Source organism: Primulina tabacum, chromosome 7 (genome assembly GCF_025594145.1).
Source record: "Primulina tabacum isolate GXHZ01 chromosome 7, ASM2559414v2, whole genome shotgun sequence".
Classification (NCBI taxonomy): Eukaryota; Viridiplantae; Streptophyta; class Magnoliopsida; order Lamiales; family Gesneriaceae; genus Primulina; species Primulina tabacum.
Genome location: NC_134556.1, coordinates 9,407,515 through 9,428,827, shown reverse-complemented (window position 1 = coordinate 9,428,827; position 21,313 = coordinate 9,407,515). Strand labels below are relative to the sequence as shown.

Genomic DNA, 21,313 nt, shown 5'->3' with positions numbered 1-21,313 from the left:
GGGAAAATAGCGTCGACAACGCGCACTGCACGCTGTGGATACAAGAATCGACAACACATAACACATGTTGCGGATAACGGTATCTACACCGCGCATTATATGTCCCGGATACAAGAATCTATAGCGCACACTGCACGTTGTAGCAAATATCATCGACAGCGCTACACTGCATGTTGTGGATAAGCACATCAACAGTGTACATTTGCATACCGTTGAAATCAAATTTGTACAAAAAAATTCAATGTCATTCACAAAAACGAAAATGAAAATTTTACAATAAATTTATTGCAAATTTAAGTCTAATCCACAAGCCAAATTAATAAAAGTCATTATTTTTCATCATAATACCAAAACAGAATGTCTCAAGATCTAAATCAAGATACAAAATCTATTACAAAACAATGCTACAAATTTAGATAACCATGTGCATTGCTTCCTATTGCATCACCGAGAAACTGCATTTCATCATTTGGTCGAATTAGATCCACCTTCTCTACCAAAACCTTATCAACCCAAACTTTCTAATAAGGTCCACCAAGAACAATGTGATGCACTTTTGTGTTTGTATCTGTAGATGTCATTCTACCTTCTGCAACAATTAATCTATCAACACACCAATGAAGCAGCTTACATTTAATAATAGGACATATATCTCCACGACTCATATTCTTCAAATTTGACTGTAAATAAACAATACAAAATTATTTACTCTTCGATGATTACTTTGTAAAAAAATTGTAGTTTAGAAATGCATAATTTTAAGATAGTTTCTGAACTGTAGCAAGATATTTGTTAACATTATCAGAATCACAACTTTTTTGGCACCTCTATTGAGATCACTATTGCAACCAACTTCATTCTCAATACCACTACCAATACCACCACTAACAAACTAAGTTTACAAATAAATTGTGTCAAGCAATGTCATCATGATAATCCAAAAGCATTTAAGTGTACAATATATCAAACTTATTTATATATGTTGTTTAATTACTATGTTCTTGTTGATTTTGTCGTCTCATACTATTAAAAGCATAGACCTCATTTCTAGCATTTCTTGTTGAAGGTTATGCACCATTGAACAGTGCCATTTTGTTTCACATAAGCTTCAACTTTCGATGATGTAACTCCAAAGCCCATCTCACGCACTCTACCCTAAGCTTCATTACCAAGCACAAGGCTAATTGTTTGTTGTATTCTGAGATCAAGTAGACATAATTTCTGAGAAAATAACAAATTTAGGTTGCCCATTTTTTCTTATGAACTTTTGCAAATAAAAAGGAGATAATTCTATTAAAATTTTCTCTCCGACAAATTGAGTACTAGATTCCAAATTTTTTTTCCTTGTGCCCTTCAATACAAACTTGCGATCTTGTAACTTTTGTATCTACCGGAGTTGTCTTTTTCTTAATTATAGAAATATATAAATTCAAAAAGATGTATATACATCATTACTTATTAATTAAATTAGAAAATATCAAAAAATAATATTTATCATAATGTGAGTCAAACAAGCATAACCTCTACGGCTCACTATGTGAATGTGGTCTTGTTTATCCTCGTTGCTCTAAATCTTGCACTCTTTTCCTGAGATATAACAAAACCAAGACATTAATTACAACAAAAGGAAAACACATTAATACATTGTTGAACCAACACCAATGCTGAAAAAGCATCAGCTACTAAACCGACACTAATTCTAGGTCTATCGCAATGTTTCACCTGAAGTTCATGTTTGGAAGGAATATACTTTATTGTATCTATTGAAATATTTTATAGTTGACTATTATTTTTCAAATTCTAAGTTGCCAACTATTTAATTTTGCAGCCAACTGGTGAAGGTGGTGCCACATGTGCTCCAATATGTGTTGATTTAACAAGGGATGGCTCTAAGGGTAGTAAATCAATTATTTTTTCCATAAAGAGCTAGCTTATAATATTCTGGTCAAATCCAATGTAGAGCAGTGCAACAGTAGCTTTCTTGGTTCAGATCATAATGTGAAAAACACATTCAAATGCAACATGATTATTAATTTTTCATGCTCAATAAATTCAGCTTCTAGTTGTATGAAGAGAATATCACCAACTCTTTAATAATCAATTTAGTTATTGTTTCACCTATAAATACTTACTTGAAAAGTAGGTGATAGTGTCCTCTTTACAAACAAGTCCCACTGATTTTGGCCAATAAATTCGGGCTTCAAAAGACTGAGATTTTGTGAAGCCACTTGACTTATATTAGCTTTTCGTACAAATATTTGCAGTTAAGATTTTCTATCGTGCCACAATTTAGCTAACTTTTAAAAAATTGATTTCTTTTCTCAATCCTCAACTTTATAAGTCTTATGTACATAGAAACACGAAAATATGTCAACAATTTATTATAAAAATGGAAATGAAATATTTAGTGGCTGAAGATACCAGAAGACAACTCCACATCCTATCCTTCAATTCTTCGTCTATATCATTCCATCCATCCAACGTATATAGCACAAATTCCTTTATCGTGCAACCTAGAAAAGAAGCATACTTAAATGAATTATCTTCAATCGGCTGTCCTAACTCATTACGCTCCACCTCTTTGCGCTTGTCTTAGCCACTAATCATTTTCAACTTTGATGCACCCCGTCCTTTTTTCTTATTAGTTTTTTTTGTCATTAATCATTTCTTTACCATGCAAATCTTGTGATGAATTAGCTGAATTGTTAGAATTCATTCTTTATAAACTACTAGCTATATTTTCCTGTAAAATAGCAAAAAGATATATTGAAATGTACAAGTGTACTTTATTAAAATAAACAAAGATTTAAAATATAAACAATATAATATAACCTGAATTTCATCTCCAGAAGCTTTGTTACAAATTTTTCTCATTTTAGTCATGTCTTCAGTGCTATGTAATGGCTTGATCAAATATGACATTATACATCGCTGAAAATAAACTGACAAATTTATTGCAACAATAAATAAAGATTTATGTAACTTGCAAAGAACATTTATCAATCAAAATAAATAACTATAAAATCTACAAATGAAAATTTCAGTCATGTCTCAGTCACATCAATTCTGTCAAACTCATTCCTTGCATACGGTTCTTTATAAGTATTGTTAATCTCAAGTCGGAACACATCCAGAGGTGTTGATGACATATAGGAATCATCTTCAACCATATTCATGTTATGAATACCTCGAGATGGCGCTTTTAGCAACACATAACAATTTGACTCATCATTTTCCTAGAATAGAATACTTGTTTTGCTTGTGATGCAAAAATGGAAGGACCACTTTCAAAAGTTATAATTCTTTGGTGTAAGTTGACGAGTGTAAAACCATCTTCAACTTTGATACACGTTCCATGATTGGCCCAATTGCACCTAAAAACCGGAACTTTGAAAGATAGAAGTCTAGCAAAACAATATCCCATATAATCCTATAGTATGATATAGTTTTCTTACTGTATGTGAATAATCATTAGCATTAGATTGATAAACAATACCGGCTTCAATGGAAACACCATTATCTTAGGTCGACCTTCCAACATCAATTGTGTAACCAATGTCCATTATAATATAATCTGCATAACTTGTAACTTGCTTTCTCGAACCATGAGCTAGCTATTGAATTCGTCTTGAAGAGTTAACATGGGCATGTTTTGATAGCCATTCAGCAAATGTTTCTTATGTTACTTTTGTAACAACATTTCATTACTTAAGAAACAACGATCCTGAAGCATGTTAGCTAATATCTTAAAGAGCTCATTGAAACTATTGCCAGTGTAACCATTAATAAACTTGTGATTATATAATGTGATGATTGCTTACAACTTTGTGTAAGTAGTACAACCAGATAAAAGAGGAGTTTTTTGCATCTTCTAATAAATCAGCAAAGACATAATCTTTTGCTTCAGACATATTGTGTCGAGCCATTTCTTCCGGCACAAAGACATTCTTATATAAGTGATATATCTTTCTACTTTTATTCTCTTTCTTAATAGTTTAATAAAGTACGTGTATATTTGATCAATCAATAATTTTATGTATTTTGCTAGTTAATTAACTAAATTAAATAAGAATGAATCCGTTAAATTGTTACAAAATCAGCAACAATAATACGAACAAATTGATTAATAGAGTAATAAAAAATATATGATTGGATAATTTTCATAAATAAAAAACATATAATAATCAAAGACGTACATATTGTGATAAATATAATAAATTGAAGAGATCTTTTTCAAATTACAAACGATATATTCAGCGAAAAAAATATTCATGATCGCCGGCACATCAATTGAGGAGTCCAGCCCAAATTTTTTTGCTTGGAACAAGAAAAATTACGGATGAACACATACTTGACACATGATATATGTCATGTGTGAAGGAGAAATCAATTTCTCCAAGTGTAGTTAGTTGTCAGTGTGTTATTTATCAGTTTAATGCTACCTGGTCTCTAGTTTAGCTGTTTGAAGGAGAAATACCTGTAGAAATGTTTAACTTGACTTCTAAATTATAAATGGATTTGCTATGGTTTCTTACACGATATTAATCTCAACATCCTTAGAAATGATCTCTCTTTGCAACCGCTCGCGAACAATTCTTCGTATCTTCTTGTAATCCAATTGACTACAATGTGTAGTACGATGCCATCCTTCGAGATTTACATGGTAGTATATAGCATCCACAGAGACTGACAATCGTTCGAGGAAGACCGCATTTTTAAGGATATACAACATAAGATTATACTCATTCTGTGTCCCTCGAAATCCACTAAAATCCACCTCTTTCAACTGAGTGTGGGGCCTGACAACTCTCTTCTCTACTGGTTTTGCGTTAAATGTTGATGGCAGTAGCTGCATTCATAAAGCCATGTTAGCAATTCATTATAAAAAATTATCACTGTGATGTAACGAGTAACGTGAATATGTGATGAATACCATCGATATATGAAACTTGTGTAAAAGAGGGCACAAATCCAGGATTGTAGCAAGTGCAAGCAGATCGATATTGTTCTGGTGTTCTAAAAATAAAGCCAATTGTCTGAGGTGGATTAGCTTGTTAACTCCACCTATTTCAAATGCCTGAGACAAAATCCAGAAACTACTCCATAAGTATCTCTTCACTCCTAAGGAAATGAAGAATGGTTAAATGGTGAAAAGAGAGTCACTGCACCTCAAAGAATCTGGCATCGGTCCAAAAATACATGCATCTAAGATGAGGTAGATCTTTGGCGACATTTCCAAATATATAAGGAGCCACTTTGTGGTCGCAAATGTCGACGCGTATATTTTGTAGCAACGGTACGTTAGAAAACGACAACGTCATCATTCTATGGGTAAATAACTCAAAAGTAGTTAGATTTATAGCAGACAAGTCTATCTCTACAACCTTCGAACAATTAAACAGCCTCAGATTCTTCAATTGGAGATCAGGACCATGAATATGTAATTTGGAAGAGAGCGTACAAGACTTAAATTTTAATGACTGGAGGCTGCAAAAGTTCAATAAAATGCGCTCTACGGCCTCAGAAGTGAAAGCCACATCAGTCAAATCAAGATCTTTGAGAGCTTTTTGGCTTGATATTTGGAAAGAACCACCCACCAAATATATACTCTCCAACGACGATGTTTGAGGAAGAAAATCGGAAGGTAAAACAAGAGGGTAGTTTCTCTTTAGATCATGGCTATAACAACAATATCGAATGACAAGTCTTTTCACTCCCAATCTGCCAACATAATTCATCCATCTTCTAAAACTGCCCAATATGCATCCACGGAAACAACAAATCAATTCAAAGTACATTATTCTAGGACCAGAATGATGTTGCAAAAAGGCATCCACTGCATGGACAAACTTCCTTTGTAATTGGCTCAGCTTTTCGCCCTCGAGTAAGTGACAAGGAGTAGAATCAGTGGACATACTAGAACAACCAAATCTGACTTCTGAGATAAAGGTGTAAACATGCTTCCATCTCCTGACACCACGCTTGTCCTAACAACATCTCTCGTATCTAATCGAGATATAATCAATGAGATCACATCATCTGGTAATTGACTAATCCTATCTTCTCTCCCCTCTACGAACGTATCAGCATCAATACCATGCTTGTGATGAGTAACTACACGAAACACCTTTAGAGCACATATAGTAAGAGGTTTGATCGATCAAGAAACAAGAACTTCAACAGCAACTGAAGATAGCAACATCGTACCTTCACCCGACGACGCCTCGTTCCGTACTCCAAAACCCTGAATCTGCCGCATAAAAACACCAAACAAGCAATTCCTGAAAGAACCCACAGAAAGAAACTTCCCAGAAACACAAGAATCGAAATTTCGTACAAAAAATCACCAAAATCACATCACAATCTACTACCAGAAGTACATAACACCCAGCAAAGGAATGTCAAAAAACAAAAACGAGAGAATCATAACAGAACCAACTGGGCAAGAAAAGATTTGACGCATATACAAACAGAGTGGTTAACATATTTCCACCAAAGAAACCAGAAAAGCATCAAAGGAAGTAAAACTCACCGGTTATACAAGCGCGCAACATTAAAAACAAAATCCTAAACCAACCGAGATTTTAATGAATAAAACGCAAACGGGAAGATGCAGATTCACGATATTCTGCTAACTCCTACGGTCGGCTAAGAGGCAGTCAGCATAACCCATCTGTTGTTATATCAATATCATTAGGGTTGTTTGACATTAATTTTGTTCGTAAATATTCCATAAATTAATAAGTTTTTTATATAATATTTTTTTTGACCTGATATATTAATATTCGATTTAATATCAACAAATTAATAATTTTGTAAGAAAATATTTTTTATGATCTGTCTTATCAATGTGTTAAATTAATTCGATAACTTAAATAATAATTTTTCGAAATACCTCCGTCTCCAAATACATAACTAGTACAATTTAGTAAAATATATATATTTTTATTTTTTCATGAAATTTAACTATTTTTTTATTTTTGTTTACTAGTATATCGATCGTCTGATGTACAAAGTGTTATTTATATGATTAATTATTAAATTAGTACGTATGTGCTCGAATAATTTTTAAAAAAATTTGATATAATGTAATCTATATTATTATAATATTAAGTTTGAGACGTTTACAGTAATTAATTTGTCGTGTCACGATCTGTTTTAATAATTATATATATATATATATATATATATAATATATATATATATATATATAGTGCTATATTTTTAAAGCAAGTTTTTGTAGCCAAGTGTTTAAAGTTTTTATTCTCTAAGCATCAAATTGCAGGTTCAATTCTTATTAGAATATTTTTTCCTCTCTTTTTCTATTTATTTTTTTTAAAATCATATATCAAATGACAATGTTGACCCATTATTTTTTATAATAACATTTTGATTCACATTTAAATATAAATCAAATGAATTATAAAAAATATTGTATAAGCACGCAACGCGTACTTCGATGCACTAGTTGTTATAATATTTCTATTATCCTTAGGTTTTTGTAATTCACAAATAAATAACATCGAACTGTTTCAGGATCCAATCACTCTCTTTTATGTAAAACAATTTTTTAGACCGCTGAATCAATTCAGGAGTTCAAGTCGTTACATCAAGAATTCAAATCGCTGTATTTATGAAATCTAGTTGCAAAAAGATCATCTAACAAAACTGACCATCCTAAAATTCAATGTTGTGCAAATATTCAAACCGTCTCATTCCAATCGCATTACAAATAGATAGTTTGAGCATTTGTAGGAAGATGTTTCAAATCAAGCCGTTTAGAAGAATGCTGCAAATGGAAAGATCACACACTATCATACCAACCCTCGAATTGGCAGAAAGTTACATATTTGGTCTACGGTCTATTAGCTTTTCAATTAGCATGGACTTAAAGTCACAAAAACAAAAGAATATTAAAGAGCATTTAATAATATATACAAAGATTGAAAAAGACTTGTCCATGTTGTTGGGAAATAGTGCAGATGATCATTGAAAAACAAATCCGACCGTTAGAGCTATTCAACTATAAATATGCAGAACATTCAAAATGTAGAATGCCGGAAACTCTAAAATCAAGTTTTCCAGCCGTTGAATTAAATAATTATACAGTCTGTATGTTTTTCAGATAGTTTGAGCACACTTAACAATTCACATTGCACACTGCTCAATCAAAGCACAAGCTTACCAGATTGATTCAGATCTTCAAGGATTAATTGTGCTATCTCAACCAAGTCAAGCCGTTACAAAGCTGGTCGTTGGATCATTGTTATTTATTGCGTTGTCTGATGAACCAGGGTTTCTTAAACGTCAAGACCTTGTAAAGTGGTCACAAAGAGTTTCAATTTAGGCAGTTTAATAAGTCCTAACTGAAGCGGGCTATAACAAGACGATGTAAAGCCAAAGTATTTTAATGGAAAATTTTCTAAGTGGAAGAATGGGTGACGTAAATTTTTGTCTTCAAACATCCTTAAAAACCTTGCACTTTACATTTCTTCGCATTATAGTTTTTCGACCGTTTCTGTTAAAATGTCAACCATTTATTTATCACTAGTCAAACCGAACAGTTTCTGCACTTACTCTCTTTTAAAGTGGTTCACTAAAGCTAGTTGTTCGAGGATAGTTTTTACAGATTAAAATATTAAAAACAATTTAAAGAATTTGTAAATAGTTTATTCACCCCCTCATAAACTCTATATCGATCCTAATAAGTGGTATCAGAACGGGTTTTTCTTGAACTCTGATAACTACACTTTCAAATGACATCATTTAACAAAATTCTCATGTTTCAAAGGAATATTACGATGATTGAAAAATCCGAATGCAGAAACATTAGCAGCCTAAGATGATGACATGTGGTATGTCATCATAAACGATCCAATGAAGATTTTAAAAGCAAATCCTGCTGTTCCATTATCTGATGGTGCTCCACATATGGTGGAGAAGAACAGGTTCGAGTGGATGGTTGAGGACAAGAAGAAGGCCAACCTCGAAAACGTGGCCAAGGATATCCTTTACAAAACTTTAGATAAAAATATATTTAGCGAAATCAAAACTTGTTGTGCAACTAAAGAGATCTGGGGGAAATTGACTCAACTTTATGAGAGTAATGACCAGATTAATGAGAACAAGCTAACAGTTGCCATACAGTAGTTTGATAATGCAAAATTAAGCCCGATGAAACTTCAAATGGGTTTGATGAACGGTTTAGTACTATCATTATTGAACTTGCATCTCTCGGTAAAAATATTCTAACCGTGAAATTTCTTTGAAGTTAATGAGAGCACTTCCGAGAGAATAACATGTAATGACAGAGGCCATGAGGGAATCCAAAGACCTCAACAAACTAGAGCTATATGATTTGTTTGTTGACCTTAAAGCTTACAAATTTGAGATAAGAATCAGGACAGAAGAGGAGCCATCCACTGCCCAACTCACAAAAGTTCTGGCCGCCCACAACATCAACTCCAACCATTAATGAAGAAGCCTCTAGCATAAATTCTACTGACCATTTCATTTTAGATTATAATAGGCCAAAGAGGGATGAAAAGAAACTTTTTAAAAGACGAAGGTCCAAAGATGAAAGAAGATCTTTCAAAAAGGAGAAAGTCAAAAAGTGCTTGTTGTTGGGAGAGCAAAGCAAATGGGCCGATTCAAATTCAGAGAAGCCCTAGTTTGAAGATCTCATCAAATAAAATGATGATGAGAAGGTTTAGTGTCTCATGGAAGATGTTGAGACAGAGATTTCTGAAGCTGAGCTAGAAACTGTTGATGACATGATATTTAATTTTGACTAAATTGAATTTATTGCTTTTCGATTCGTACACATGAATATCTGTCGATGGGACTTCATCATTCTTATTGACTTCAGTACTTTCGTCTCCAGTTCCAATGCTTGACTTGTCCTTGTAAAATACTTTCTCATTGAAGATTACATATCTGCTCCGAATGATCTTCCGATTTTGGTCATTCCAAAAATGATAACCAAACTCTTTATCATTATAACCAATGAAGAAACACTTCTTTGATTTCGGATCAAGCTTTGTTCTACTAGCCGAGTCAATATGAACATAGGATAAATATCCAAATACTTTCAAGAAAGAAAGGTTTACTTCTTTGCCGTTCCATACCTCTTCAGGTATTTTGTAGTCAAGCGGTACAGAATATCCTTCGTTGATCAGATATGTTGCAGTGTTAATAGCATCAGCATAGAATGATTTCGGTAATCCAGAGTTAAATCTCATACTCGTAGCACGTTCATTCAGGGTCATATTCATCCTTTCAGCTACGCCATTTTGTTGAGGTGTAATAGGAATAACTTTCTCCATCTTGATCTCATTATATGCAAAATATTTCTTGAACTCATCATTTTTGTATTCATCATGTTGGAATTAGAATTTCAAAATTTGACAAATTGAGCGTTTGAAGATTACAAAACTGATTGACTCAACTGAACGTAACTGAACTAAATTTAACTATATTGTTATTATTTTTGTTTACTAGTATATCAATCATGTGATGTACAAAATGTTATTTTATATAATTAATTATTAAATTTACTATGTATGAGCTCGAAATTTTTTTAAAAAATTTTGATATAATGTAGTTGTTATAATATTTCTATTATCCTTAAGTTTTTGTAATTCACAAAATAAATAGCACCGGATTGTTTCAGGATCCAACCACTCTCTTTTATGTAAAACATTTTTTCAGACCACTTAATCAATTCAGGAGTTCAAGTTGTTACATCAAGATGTCAAATCGTTGTATTTATTGAAATCCAGTTGCAAGAGATCATCTAACAAAACTGATCGGTTCGAAAATTCAATGTAGCGCAAAGATTCAAATCGTCTTATTCCAACCGCATTACAAACAGATTGTTTTGAGCATTTGTAGGAGGATATTGCAAGTCAAGCCGTTCAGACAAATGCTGCAAATGGAAACATCACACAGTATCATATCAACCCCCAAATTGGTTGAAAGTTACGTATTTGGTCTGTGTTTTGTCAGCTTTTCAAATAGCATGGACTTAAAGTCGCAAAAGTAAAAACAATATTAAAGAGCATTTAATGATACATCCAAAGATTGAAAATGACTTGTCCATGTTGTTGGGAAACAGTATAGATGATCATTGAAAAGAAAATCCGACAGTTAGAGCTTTTCAACTATAAATATGGAAAACATTCAAAGTGTAGAATATCGGAAACTCTAAAAGCAAGTATTCCAGCCGTTGAATTAAATAATTCTACAGTCTATATTTCAGATAGTTTGAGCATACTTAACAGTTTACATTTCAGATTGCTCAATCAAAGCACAAACTTACCAGCTTTATTCAGATCTTCAAGGATCAAATTGTGCGATCTCAACCAAGTCAAGCCGTTACAAAGCTGGTCGTTTGATCATTGTTATTTATTGTGTTGTATGATGAACCAAGGGTTCTTAAAAATCAAGATTCAAGGCTTTGTAAAGTGATCACTAAGAGTTTCAATTTAGATAGTGTTATACGTCCTAACTGAAACGAGCTATTACAAGATGATATAAGCCAAAGTCTTTTAGTGGAGAAATTTCTAAGGGGAAGAATGGGTAATGTAGGAGTTTTTCTCCAGAAATCTATAAAAACCTTATGTCATTTACTTACTCACTTTACATTTATTCATTTATAGTTTTTTCCTACCATTTCTTGTTAAAATGTCGACCGTTTATTTATCATTAGTCAAACCGAACCGTTTCATCACTTACTCAATTTTAAGTGTTTCACTAAAACTAGTTGTTAAGAATAGTTCTTAACAGCTTAAAATGTTAATAACAGTTTAAAATTTTGTAAAGAATTTATTCATCCCCTCTTTAAACTCTAAATCGATCCTAATAAGTGGCATCAGAGCGTGTTTTTCTTGAAATCTGATAACTACACAATCAAATGACATCATTTAACAAAATTCATATGTTTTAAATGGGATATTACGATGATTAAAAATCTAAATACAAGCACATTTAGCAATCCAAGATGATGATATGTGGTATGTCATCATAAATGATCCAATGAAGATTTTAAAAGATTATCTGATGGTTCTCCACAGATGGTGGAGAAGCACCAGTACGAGTGGATGGTTGAGCACAAGAAGAAGGCCAACCTCAAAAACGTGGTCAATGATATCTTTTACAAAACTTTAGATAAAAATATGTTTAGCGAAATCAAAACTTGTTCCATAACTAAAGAGATCTGGGAGAAACTGACTCAACTATATGAGAATAATGACCAGATTAATGAGAACAAGCTAATAGTTGCCATATAGAAGTTCGATAATGCAAAATTAAGCCCGACGAAACTTTAAATGAGTTTGATGAATGGTTTAGCACTATCATTATTGAATTTGCATCTCTCGGTAGAAATTATTTTAACCGTGATTTATGAATTTTAGCATTTTAAAGTCAAATTTAAATTTTTAGGTGTATTTAAAGATTTTAAACATCTTATTAGAAAATTTCCAAAATTAGGATATTTAACTCTTGGGAATGATGGTTAATATTTTATTAATTATTTGAGTGGTTCTCATGTGAGACCGTCTCACGGATCCTAATCTGTGAGACGGGTCAACTCTACCGAAATTCACAATAAAATGTAATACTCTTAGCATAAAAGTAATATTTTTTCATGGGTGACCCAAATAAGAGATCCGTCTCACAAATACAACCCGTGAGACCGTCTCATTCAAGTTTTTGCCTAATTACTTTATGTCTTAATTAAATTGTTTAGTTAGAGTTTAATTAAATTTGCAAAATTTAAAAATAAGAAAAAAAGATAAAAACACACGCGCGCGCGCACACAAGAAAACCTAGGGTTCTTGGTTCCCAAGCAACCACTACCCTTTCTCCACTCCTACCTACAATATTTTGGTGATTTCTCGCAAGTTCTGTAAAAAAAAAACGTTTAGCAATCATTCTCCGTTCATCCTCCACGTTCTCCCGTGCCGGTATTCATTTATTCAAGCGTTTATATACAAGGCACGTTCTAAACCATTCTTGTCGCAGCAATCTTGTTATATATTATTATTTGATGATGAATATGTATGAAAAACATGTATCTGCATGCTGAAATTTTTCTGCTCGTAATCCTTCAAGTTTTCACGAGTTTTTGATGCGTATGCTTTGTGTGGATTGTCTGGGATATTGCTGTTGTGTATGGGTATTTATTAGGATGTGTCTAGATATTATTTATCCGTCTTCGAAAGGTCGGAATTTGTCTAGTTGCGCATAGAATAGGTGGAGCACAAGTTGCCGCATCGCCGTGCATGGGGGCTGTTTTATGGGTTCGGTCGGTTGGGGCAGGTTTTGGGCTAGGTTAGAACTTGTGGCTAGGGTCTGGACCGTGTCTTAGGGTGTTAAGATGGGTCTGGTCTTGGTCGTTTATGGGCTAGTTGGGTAGTAAAGTCTCTGGAGGCAAGAAGGGATAGCACGCGCGCATGAAGGCGCGAAAGGCGCTATCATGACCGGCTTGCTATACGATGTCAACGTGTGACCTGGGTTTGTAAAGGCTGTATCAGTTGCTTCGTTAGTATTTAAGGTCATGGTATAGGACTTGGTTAAGGGCTGGTTCGAGCCGTGGTATGTTTGGAGCCATATGTAACCCGAACGTGTCAAAAAGGGGCCGAATAGAGTCTAGAATGGCCTAGAGTTGCTTGTCTTGTTTCGGGATGGCTTGGAGCTATTCCATAGATTATTCTAGGGGTATGGACAATGAGTTAGGTTGTTGGTCAAAGTTGAGACGAGTCCCGAGTCGTGGGGTAAGTTGTAAGTCGTTTTATTTAATTCGGGAGTCGTACAGGTAGGATGCAAGCTTATGGGCAGTTTGGAGTTGTAATTTATAGCAGTGGCAGCTGGTCCAGGGGGTCGATTCAATGAGGTCCACGACGTTCTTAAATAAATATAACGTGAAAAAATATTATTTTTTAGGTATGTAAATTGTCTTGTGGCCAAATTATGCATGTACGGGTCTGGAAGGCAGAAAACGTGTTCGAGGATCTTAGCAACTTATCTCATGATTGGTAGTGAATATCCAGTCCAAAGGCTGTGGTGATCCTTGCTGGCCAAGTGTTGTGGTGTTAGTTTGATCAAACGAATTATGTTATGGTGCCACATTTTAATGAGCAGAACTCTACGCAAAATGATCAAATTTATGTAATGTCAAGTAAGAAGCACGTTTTATGGTATTATTTATGCAGGAAAGTCAGTTCATATTTATTTATGCCTAATTTATTTTACGTATAAATTATGTTTAATTTTCATGATTTTCTTTATTATGTAGTATTTGCTACTCACATTTTATGCATGTTGAGTCTTTAGACTTACTAGACTTAATTGATGTAGATGATAACGTTGAGGAGGCTGGAGGCGATGACAAGTGAGCAAGCTAGGACAGTAGGCAGTGCACGCCCGATGGCCTTGCATTTTATGAGTCTTTATGCATGTTAAAGTTTCTTTAAACTCTAATTTATTTTATTTTACTTATAGTTGGGAAAAAAATTATTTTTAGTTTCGCTTTGACATATTTTATGGATGTTTGACACGAATAATTTTTATGCCTTAAAATAATCAGTATTTGAATTTTTAAATCCGCAGTTTTTGAATTTTTTGAGTTTATTTATTGTAATTTTTGAAAATATTAATTAGGTAATTATTAAGTTTTAAAGTTAAGAATTATGAAATTAAATAAATAGAAAAATTTTATTTTTTGCATACTTTAAGTAGTAAAGAAAGACGGTTGGTATCAGAGCAAGGTCCTGATAAAAGGTTGTGCCTACTGCTGTTTGCGAGGAGCTCAAGAAGTCACGCCTCAAGTCTGTAAGTTTTTTCGGTTTTAAATTTAATAAGTATTAAGTGAGAGTTTTTTAATTGCGTGTCTAAGGTTTGAATCACATTTAGCATGTTATATGAATATTATTGTTATGCATGTTGGTTACTTGTTGGGTTGGATTGTAGAACAGTATGCCTCCAAGACGTGTAGTTGATCGTGGGGCTAGTGAGGAGGAGAGGGCTTCCTCTCCACATCCGCCACCAGATCTTCAGGCACAGATGCTTGCTGGCTTGACCTAGTTCTTTGTACAGTTCGCTAGGAACAATGCATAAGGGAAAGGAGGAAGAAGTTTATGAGCGTTTTCACAAGATGGGCCCCAAGGATTTTGCAGGGACGACAAATCCTATGGTGGCAGAGGGATGGATTAAGTCCATAGTTGCGATCTTTACCTTTATGGAATTGCAAGATGTTGATATAGTCAGATGTTCCATCTACTTGCTGAAAGAGGATGCGAGACTGTGGTGGTAAGGAGTGTCAGTGACGGTGAACCTTGCGACACTTACTTGGGAGGGCTTCAAGGAAGTGTTCTACTCGAAGTATTTCATAGATGATGTCCACTCTCGACTGACTAGGGAGTTTATGACGGTAAGGCAGAAAGACCGCACTGTGGCGGATTTTGTGAGAAATTTGAGCAAGGTTGTCACTTTGTTCCCATGATTACTAATAATCTAGGAGAGAAGTTGAGACATTTTCTAGATGGTTTGCGGTCGATCGTGCGCCGTGATGTACGTGTGGCTGGTCCTACGACTTTCTCTGTTGTTGTGACTAGAGCCTTAGCGGCGGAGCAGGATCAGAGGGACATTAAGAATGATAGGTAGGGCAAGAGGCCTTATCAGGCGCCTCGACATCACCCTCAACAGTAGAATAAGAAGTCATTTCAGGGACCATTCAAAGTCAAGGGACAGCAACCCCAGAGAAAAGGCTACTCAGAAGCCTAATGACTATCATGAGTGCCCGAAGTGCCATCGCCAGCATGAAGGAGTTTGCTTATCGAGGACAGATGCATGAAGAGGAGGCATATCCAGACACTACTATCCTTACAAGTATTATATTTAATTCAGCACATTATAGTTTATTGAAATTTGGGATGCATGGTTCGAAATTTTTGGGATATTAGCAAGCTGATTTTCGAATTTAAAAAAAAAAATTATGGAGAGTGGATTCAATCTGTACACGTAAGTAAGTCTAGTCCTTTTGAGAATTGTTGAGTTTAGTGTTATGTTAATGTTATCTCAGGAATTATCTTTATAGCGAGAGTAGCCATGAATGCTCTGTTAGATTTCGGGGCTACTCATTCTTTTATATCAGACAGTTTTGTGAATTATTTGGGCGTCAAGCCCACCAGACTAGAAATAAGTTATTTAGTGATAGTCCCATCTGGGGAAGAATTGTCAGCCTTGAGTGTGGTCAGAGACGTGTATCTCAAGCTACAGGGCCACTCAGTCCATGACGATCTTATTATATTGCCAATGCCATAATTTGTCATTATTTTGGGAATGGATTGGTTGTCGAAGAATGGGTATTAATTGACTTTCAGCGAAGGTCGGTATTGGTTAGACCATTGGGTATGAAGAAATTTGTATTTTAGCCAAATGGATGTAGACATCTGCCTCGAATGATATCATGCATTCGACCAAGGAAGATTATTTGTAAGGGATGTCAGACATTCTTAGCTAGCATTATTTCAGCCCCTGTTACAACCAGTCAGTCAATATCAGATATCCCAGTTGTCAGAGACTTTCCTGACATGTTTCTTGACAACGTTGTGTGTTTTCCTCCCAAGCATGAGGTGGAGTTTTCTATTGACCTTATGCCAAGTACCATGCCAATCTCTAAGGCAACATATAAGTTAGAAACTGCAGAAATGAAAGAGCTCAAACAGCAGCTACATGAGCTACTAGATATAAGATTCATACGCCCTAGTTGCTCACCTTGGGGCGCATCGGTGCCTTTTGAAGAAGAATGATGGAAGCATGAGACTTTGTCTTGATTACTGTGAATTGAATAGAGTTATGGTAAAGAACAAGTACCCATTATCGAGGATCAAGAACTTATTCGATCGGTTATAGGGAGCAGTTTTGTTCTCCAAAATAGATCTCCACCCTGGGTATCATCAGATGAAGGTGAAAGATGCAGATGTGCATAAGACATATTTCAGAACTCGCTATGGGCATTACGAGTTTTTAGTAATGTCGTTCGGGTTGACAATTGCTCCAGCGATTTTCATGGATCTCATGAATTGTGTATTTCAGCCTTACTTGGATCAATTTGTCATTGTATTCATAGATGACATCCTCATCTATTCAAAGAACCATGAGGAGCATAGTCAACATTTACATACAGCGTTGCAGGTAATGCAGAGCCGAAAGCTGTATGCAAAATTAAGCAAGTGTAAGTTTTGGTTAGAAGTAGCATTCTTGGGTCACATTATCTCTAGCAGTGGTATTGAGGTTGATCCGTCCAAAGTAGAAGCTGTGAAGGAATGGAATGTACCCAAGAACGCATATGAGATTCGCAGTTTCCTCGGCTTGGCGGGTTATTAAAGAAAGTTCATTGAGGGATTCTCTTCTATTGCGGTGGCACTTACCTCGTTGACGAAGAAGAATGCTAAATTTGTTTGGAGTGTTGAATGCATGAAGAGTTTAGATATTATGAAGCAAGCTCTTATAACATCGCCAGTTTTAGCCATGCCACCAGGGCATGGTAACTTTGCGTTATATGTCGATGCTTCCAAGCTCGGTTAAGGCTCCGTTCTGATGCAGCATAACCGACTAATTTCATATGCCTCTAGACAGTTGAAGGTGTATGAAAAGAATTATACTACCCATGATCTTGGGTTAGCCGCCATTGTCATTGCTTTGAAATTATGGAGAGACTACTTGTACGATGAGAAATGCAAGATATTTACTGATCACAAGAGTCTCAAATACCTTTTCACGTAGAAAGAGTTAAACATGTGACAGAGACAGTGGTTAGAGTTGGTGAAGAACTACAATTGTGACATTAACTATCATTCGAGAAAGCTAACGTTGGTGTAGATGTCTTGACTAGAAAAGTAGCAGTCGCAGCACAACTGTCAGTGCAGAGACCTCTACAGTTAGATATTTAGAGGTTTGATCTTGAGATTTATTCTAGGGGCAGAGCTCCTAGGTTATCCACCCTGACAGTATAGTCTTCCTCAATAGACTGTATCCATAGTGGATAGGCGTCTGATGAGCAGATGCATAAATGGAGACTGAGAGATGAATCTAAAGGCAGTAAGCTTTATACAGTGGTCGATGAAGTTGTAAGGTACAGAGAGAGAATGTGGGTGCCTAGTGATGATTCAATTAGAGGAGATATTTTGTCATAGGTGCATACATCACCATATTACATTTATCCAAGGAGTACTAAAATGTATAGGGACTTGCATATGCTTTATTGGTGGCCAGGAATGAAGCGAGACATTCGACATTCGAAATTTTGTATATGAATCTCTAACTTGTAATCAGGTGAAAACCGAGCATCAAAGGCAAGCAGAGATGCTATAACTTGCCATCAGGTGAAAGTAGAGCATCAACGATCATGTCTGACAGAGACACGAGATTCACATCGTCCTTTTGGAAGAGTTTGCATTCCACAATGGGTACAGAGTTGATATTCAGTACAGCTTTCCATCCTCATACAGGCGGCCCGTTTGCGAGGGTGATACAGATTTTATAGGATTTACTGCGTGAATGTGTGATTGATTTCCTTGAGAGTTGGGAATCAAAGCTACGTCTAGTGGAGTTTACCTATAACAACAGTTTTCAGCTGTCAATAGGTATGGCTCCTTATGATGCATTAAATGAAAGAAAGTGTAGATCGCATATTAATTAGGACGAGGTTGGCGAGAGATTCAAAACTTGACCCAGAGATTGTTCAGCAGACTGCAGACATAATAGTCAAAATCTTGGACAGGATGAAGACCGCGGAGAGTCGTCAAAAGAGTTACACTAACAAGAGAAGGAGGGACCTCGAATTTTCTGTGGGAGATCATGTATTTGTAAAGATAGTGTAGTGCCCAAAATCAGTACACGTAAACCCCATGCATAATTCAAATAATTTAATTTATTTAATAAATAAAGTAAGTGATGCATGTTACGTGTTAAATTATTTTAAATGTATATTTATTCATTTATTTATTTTATTATTCCATTTAAGATCCTTTATCGAGTTTTAGTTTTTAGACGAATATTCGATGCCGAACCGAGAAAGGAGACCGGAGACGTTTGAGGTGTAAAAATATAACGTACCATACTTTTAACTATTTAAAATTTGCGGAAAAATTAAAAATTTTCTTAAATATAAAATTAACTATCAAATTCGATCAACATATTTGCAATAAAATATCCCAATAAAATTTTTGCTAAGATAAATGCTTGTTCAAAACTTCATAACCAGAACATCAACTCAGAGTTATTTGAAACTTTCATAAAATCTTAAAATGACATGGGCGGTCCTCGGGTCTAGCCTTCTGCACAGTCGAAAGCCAGCTCCTTGGTCGCCACCCCTCGTCTCCTCAACATACTCATCACCTGCATCGATCAAGTCTATTGAGTCTAAAGACTCAACACGTATAAACTGGAAGTATCAAGTAATACGTAATAAGATCACATTAAACTTCAAAATAGACGTGCCATAATCATGAAAACTTCGTAAACATACTTGCATCATACAAACATGAGCATACTTATCATAATTTTGCTTAGAGGCATGTTTCAAAGCAAGTGACCCATACATAAAATGCTTCATCAGACTAAACAACATTACTGGGCTGACAGGGACGAATTCACTGCCACATACATGAGATCCCCGTACATGCTTTAACGGGTGGATTGGTCTCCGTTCATGCTTTAACGCTTTCCAATCCTGATATAAACCCGTTCATGCTTTAACGGGGTGGGTTGGTCCCTGGTCATGCTTTACCGCCTTTCAACCCCATACATAATTGGTCACAAGACATTTAGCATACCTCAAAAACTTGAAATATTTACTTTTGCACGTCAACATACTTACCTGGCGTTGAGGGATTCGTTGGATCTCGTTTGGGGCCACTGCTGTGCAAACTGTCATGAATTCATATACTTAACTTGCATAACTTAGACATAATATTCATACTTATACCCAAGCTCATTCGTTTCCTTAGGACGTTCTGAAATTCCCACGACTCGACCTTTTTAATCATTGCACTTAAACTAAGACATCAGCCCCCAAAGCATTCAACGTTAATTTTCCCAAAGAGTGAACACGGACCCCGTGCCCGGGTCCGTGCATAGGTCCGTGTAGGTACTGTAAAATGTGTCGTGAAGAAAAAGAAGGGCACGGACCCCGTGCCTAGGTCCGTCTAGGGGTCCGTGTAGGTACTATGAAATGACAGAAGGAACAACGACACGGACCCCGTGTAAAGGTTCGGGTGAAGGTCCGTGTACCTACTGTGAATATACTCCTCGAGTGAAACAAAGACACGGACCCTGTGTCAGGGTCCGTGTACGGGTCCGTGCAGCCTCAACAAAAACGAAAGCTGCGGGAAAACTTAACATGACATTTCTTTCTTCCAACCAACCCAAATGGCTATGAATCGACACCTCGAGACACATCCTAGGACGCTACGGCATTGTACCAAATCCAAGTAAAACGTTAAAATTGTTCCCAAGAGCGACAATCCACAACCAACGACACAATTCGGAATTCGACACTAACTTTCTTCCTACGATGCTTAATTCAACTTGGTGCCTAACGACGCGAAAAGTGACACCAATAATAATCCCAACATCTTTCTTGACTTACCTAAGCGTAGCAGCGATCGCCCGTCGATTCCCAACGAAGCCTGCAACAAATAACTTCAAGAACACAATTTACCTAAAAGTCGCAGTTTGATCAGCCGCACGAAAAACGTCATAACTCACTCAATTTTTATCCAAATAATTCGAATTTTATATCAAATCGAAGGTATCAAAAATTTCTATGGTTTTTATGTTTAAATTTTTCTCAAAATCGTTACCAAAAAATCGCAGTATTTTAAAGAATAGCAAGAACGTGATTTTTAGATCCAAACCTTCTTCAAAACACATCCAAATAATTTCTGCTCAAACTACTACATATCTTACACATGTTTTCATACAAAACACATCAAACTTAATACTATGACAAGATCGACGCAGGAAAAACAGAATATACATGCCTTTGAATCTTTAACGTTACCGGAATGATGACACCGAAGCGGAGATGGCGCGAGGATTGATCCGGAACGATTGTGGCTCGATTGTCTTTGAATAAAACCAACGAAATTATGCTGGAATAATTCAGGGGAGGGGGCGGCTGCTCTTTTCTCAAGAACCCTAAGTTTTCTCTCCAAAATATGAAAAGAAATGGATGTGTATTTGTGTTGTGTGAAAAATGGTTTTGTGTGTGTGTGTGATACGTGTAGGCGTGTGTGTATAAGTG

General features: G+C 35.5%; 2 protein-coding genes across 3 annotated transcripts in view; one reads left to right on the top strand and one right to left on the bottom strand.

The window, feature by feature from the left end:
• The window catches only part of LOC142551112 (uncharacterized), an 87,749-nt gene that overhangs the window by 24,594 nt on the left and 41,842 nt on the right, over nucleotides 1–21,313 (top strand). The window lies entirely within an intron of this gene.
• LOC142551109 (uncharacterized) lies at nucleotides 4,278–6,559 on the bottom strand. 2 transcript variants are annotated; one of them, XM_075660160.1, is made up of 3 exons: nucleotides 6,533–6,559; nucleotides 6,208–6,281; nucleotides 4,278–4,849 (listed from the first exon to the last, which is right to left on the bottom strand). In XM_075660160.1, exons 1-3 carry the CDS (start codon nucleotides 6,552–6,554, stop codon nucleotides 4,532–4,534), a joined length of 414 nt encoding a protein of 137 aa, XP_075516275.1. In that variant the 5' UTR covers nucleotides 6,555–6,559; the 3' UTR covers nucleotides 4,278–4,531. The 2 variants fall into 2 exon arrangements, with proteins under 2 accessions (XP_075516275.1, XP_075516274.1); XM_075660159.1 differs by lacking the exons at nucleotides 6,208–6,281; nucleotides 6,533–6,559 and adding exons at nucleotides 4,934–5,077; nucleotides 5,169–5,871.

Excerpts from the sequence above, each read along its gene's own strand:
- LOC142551109 (XM_075660159.1), bottom strand. The coding sequence starts at position 5,798 with ATGTACTTTGAATTGATTTGTTGTTTCCGTGGATGCATATTGGGCAGT. Across the intron at positions 5,078-5,168 it reads CCGATGCCAGATTCTTTGAG|GCATTTGAAATAGGTGGAGT; the intron begins GTGCAGTGACTC and ends ATTTTGTCTCAG. Across the intron at positions 4,850-4,933 it reads ACAAGTTTCATATATCGATG|CTACTGCCATCAACATTTAA; the intron begins GTATTCATCACA and ends TTATGAATGCAG.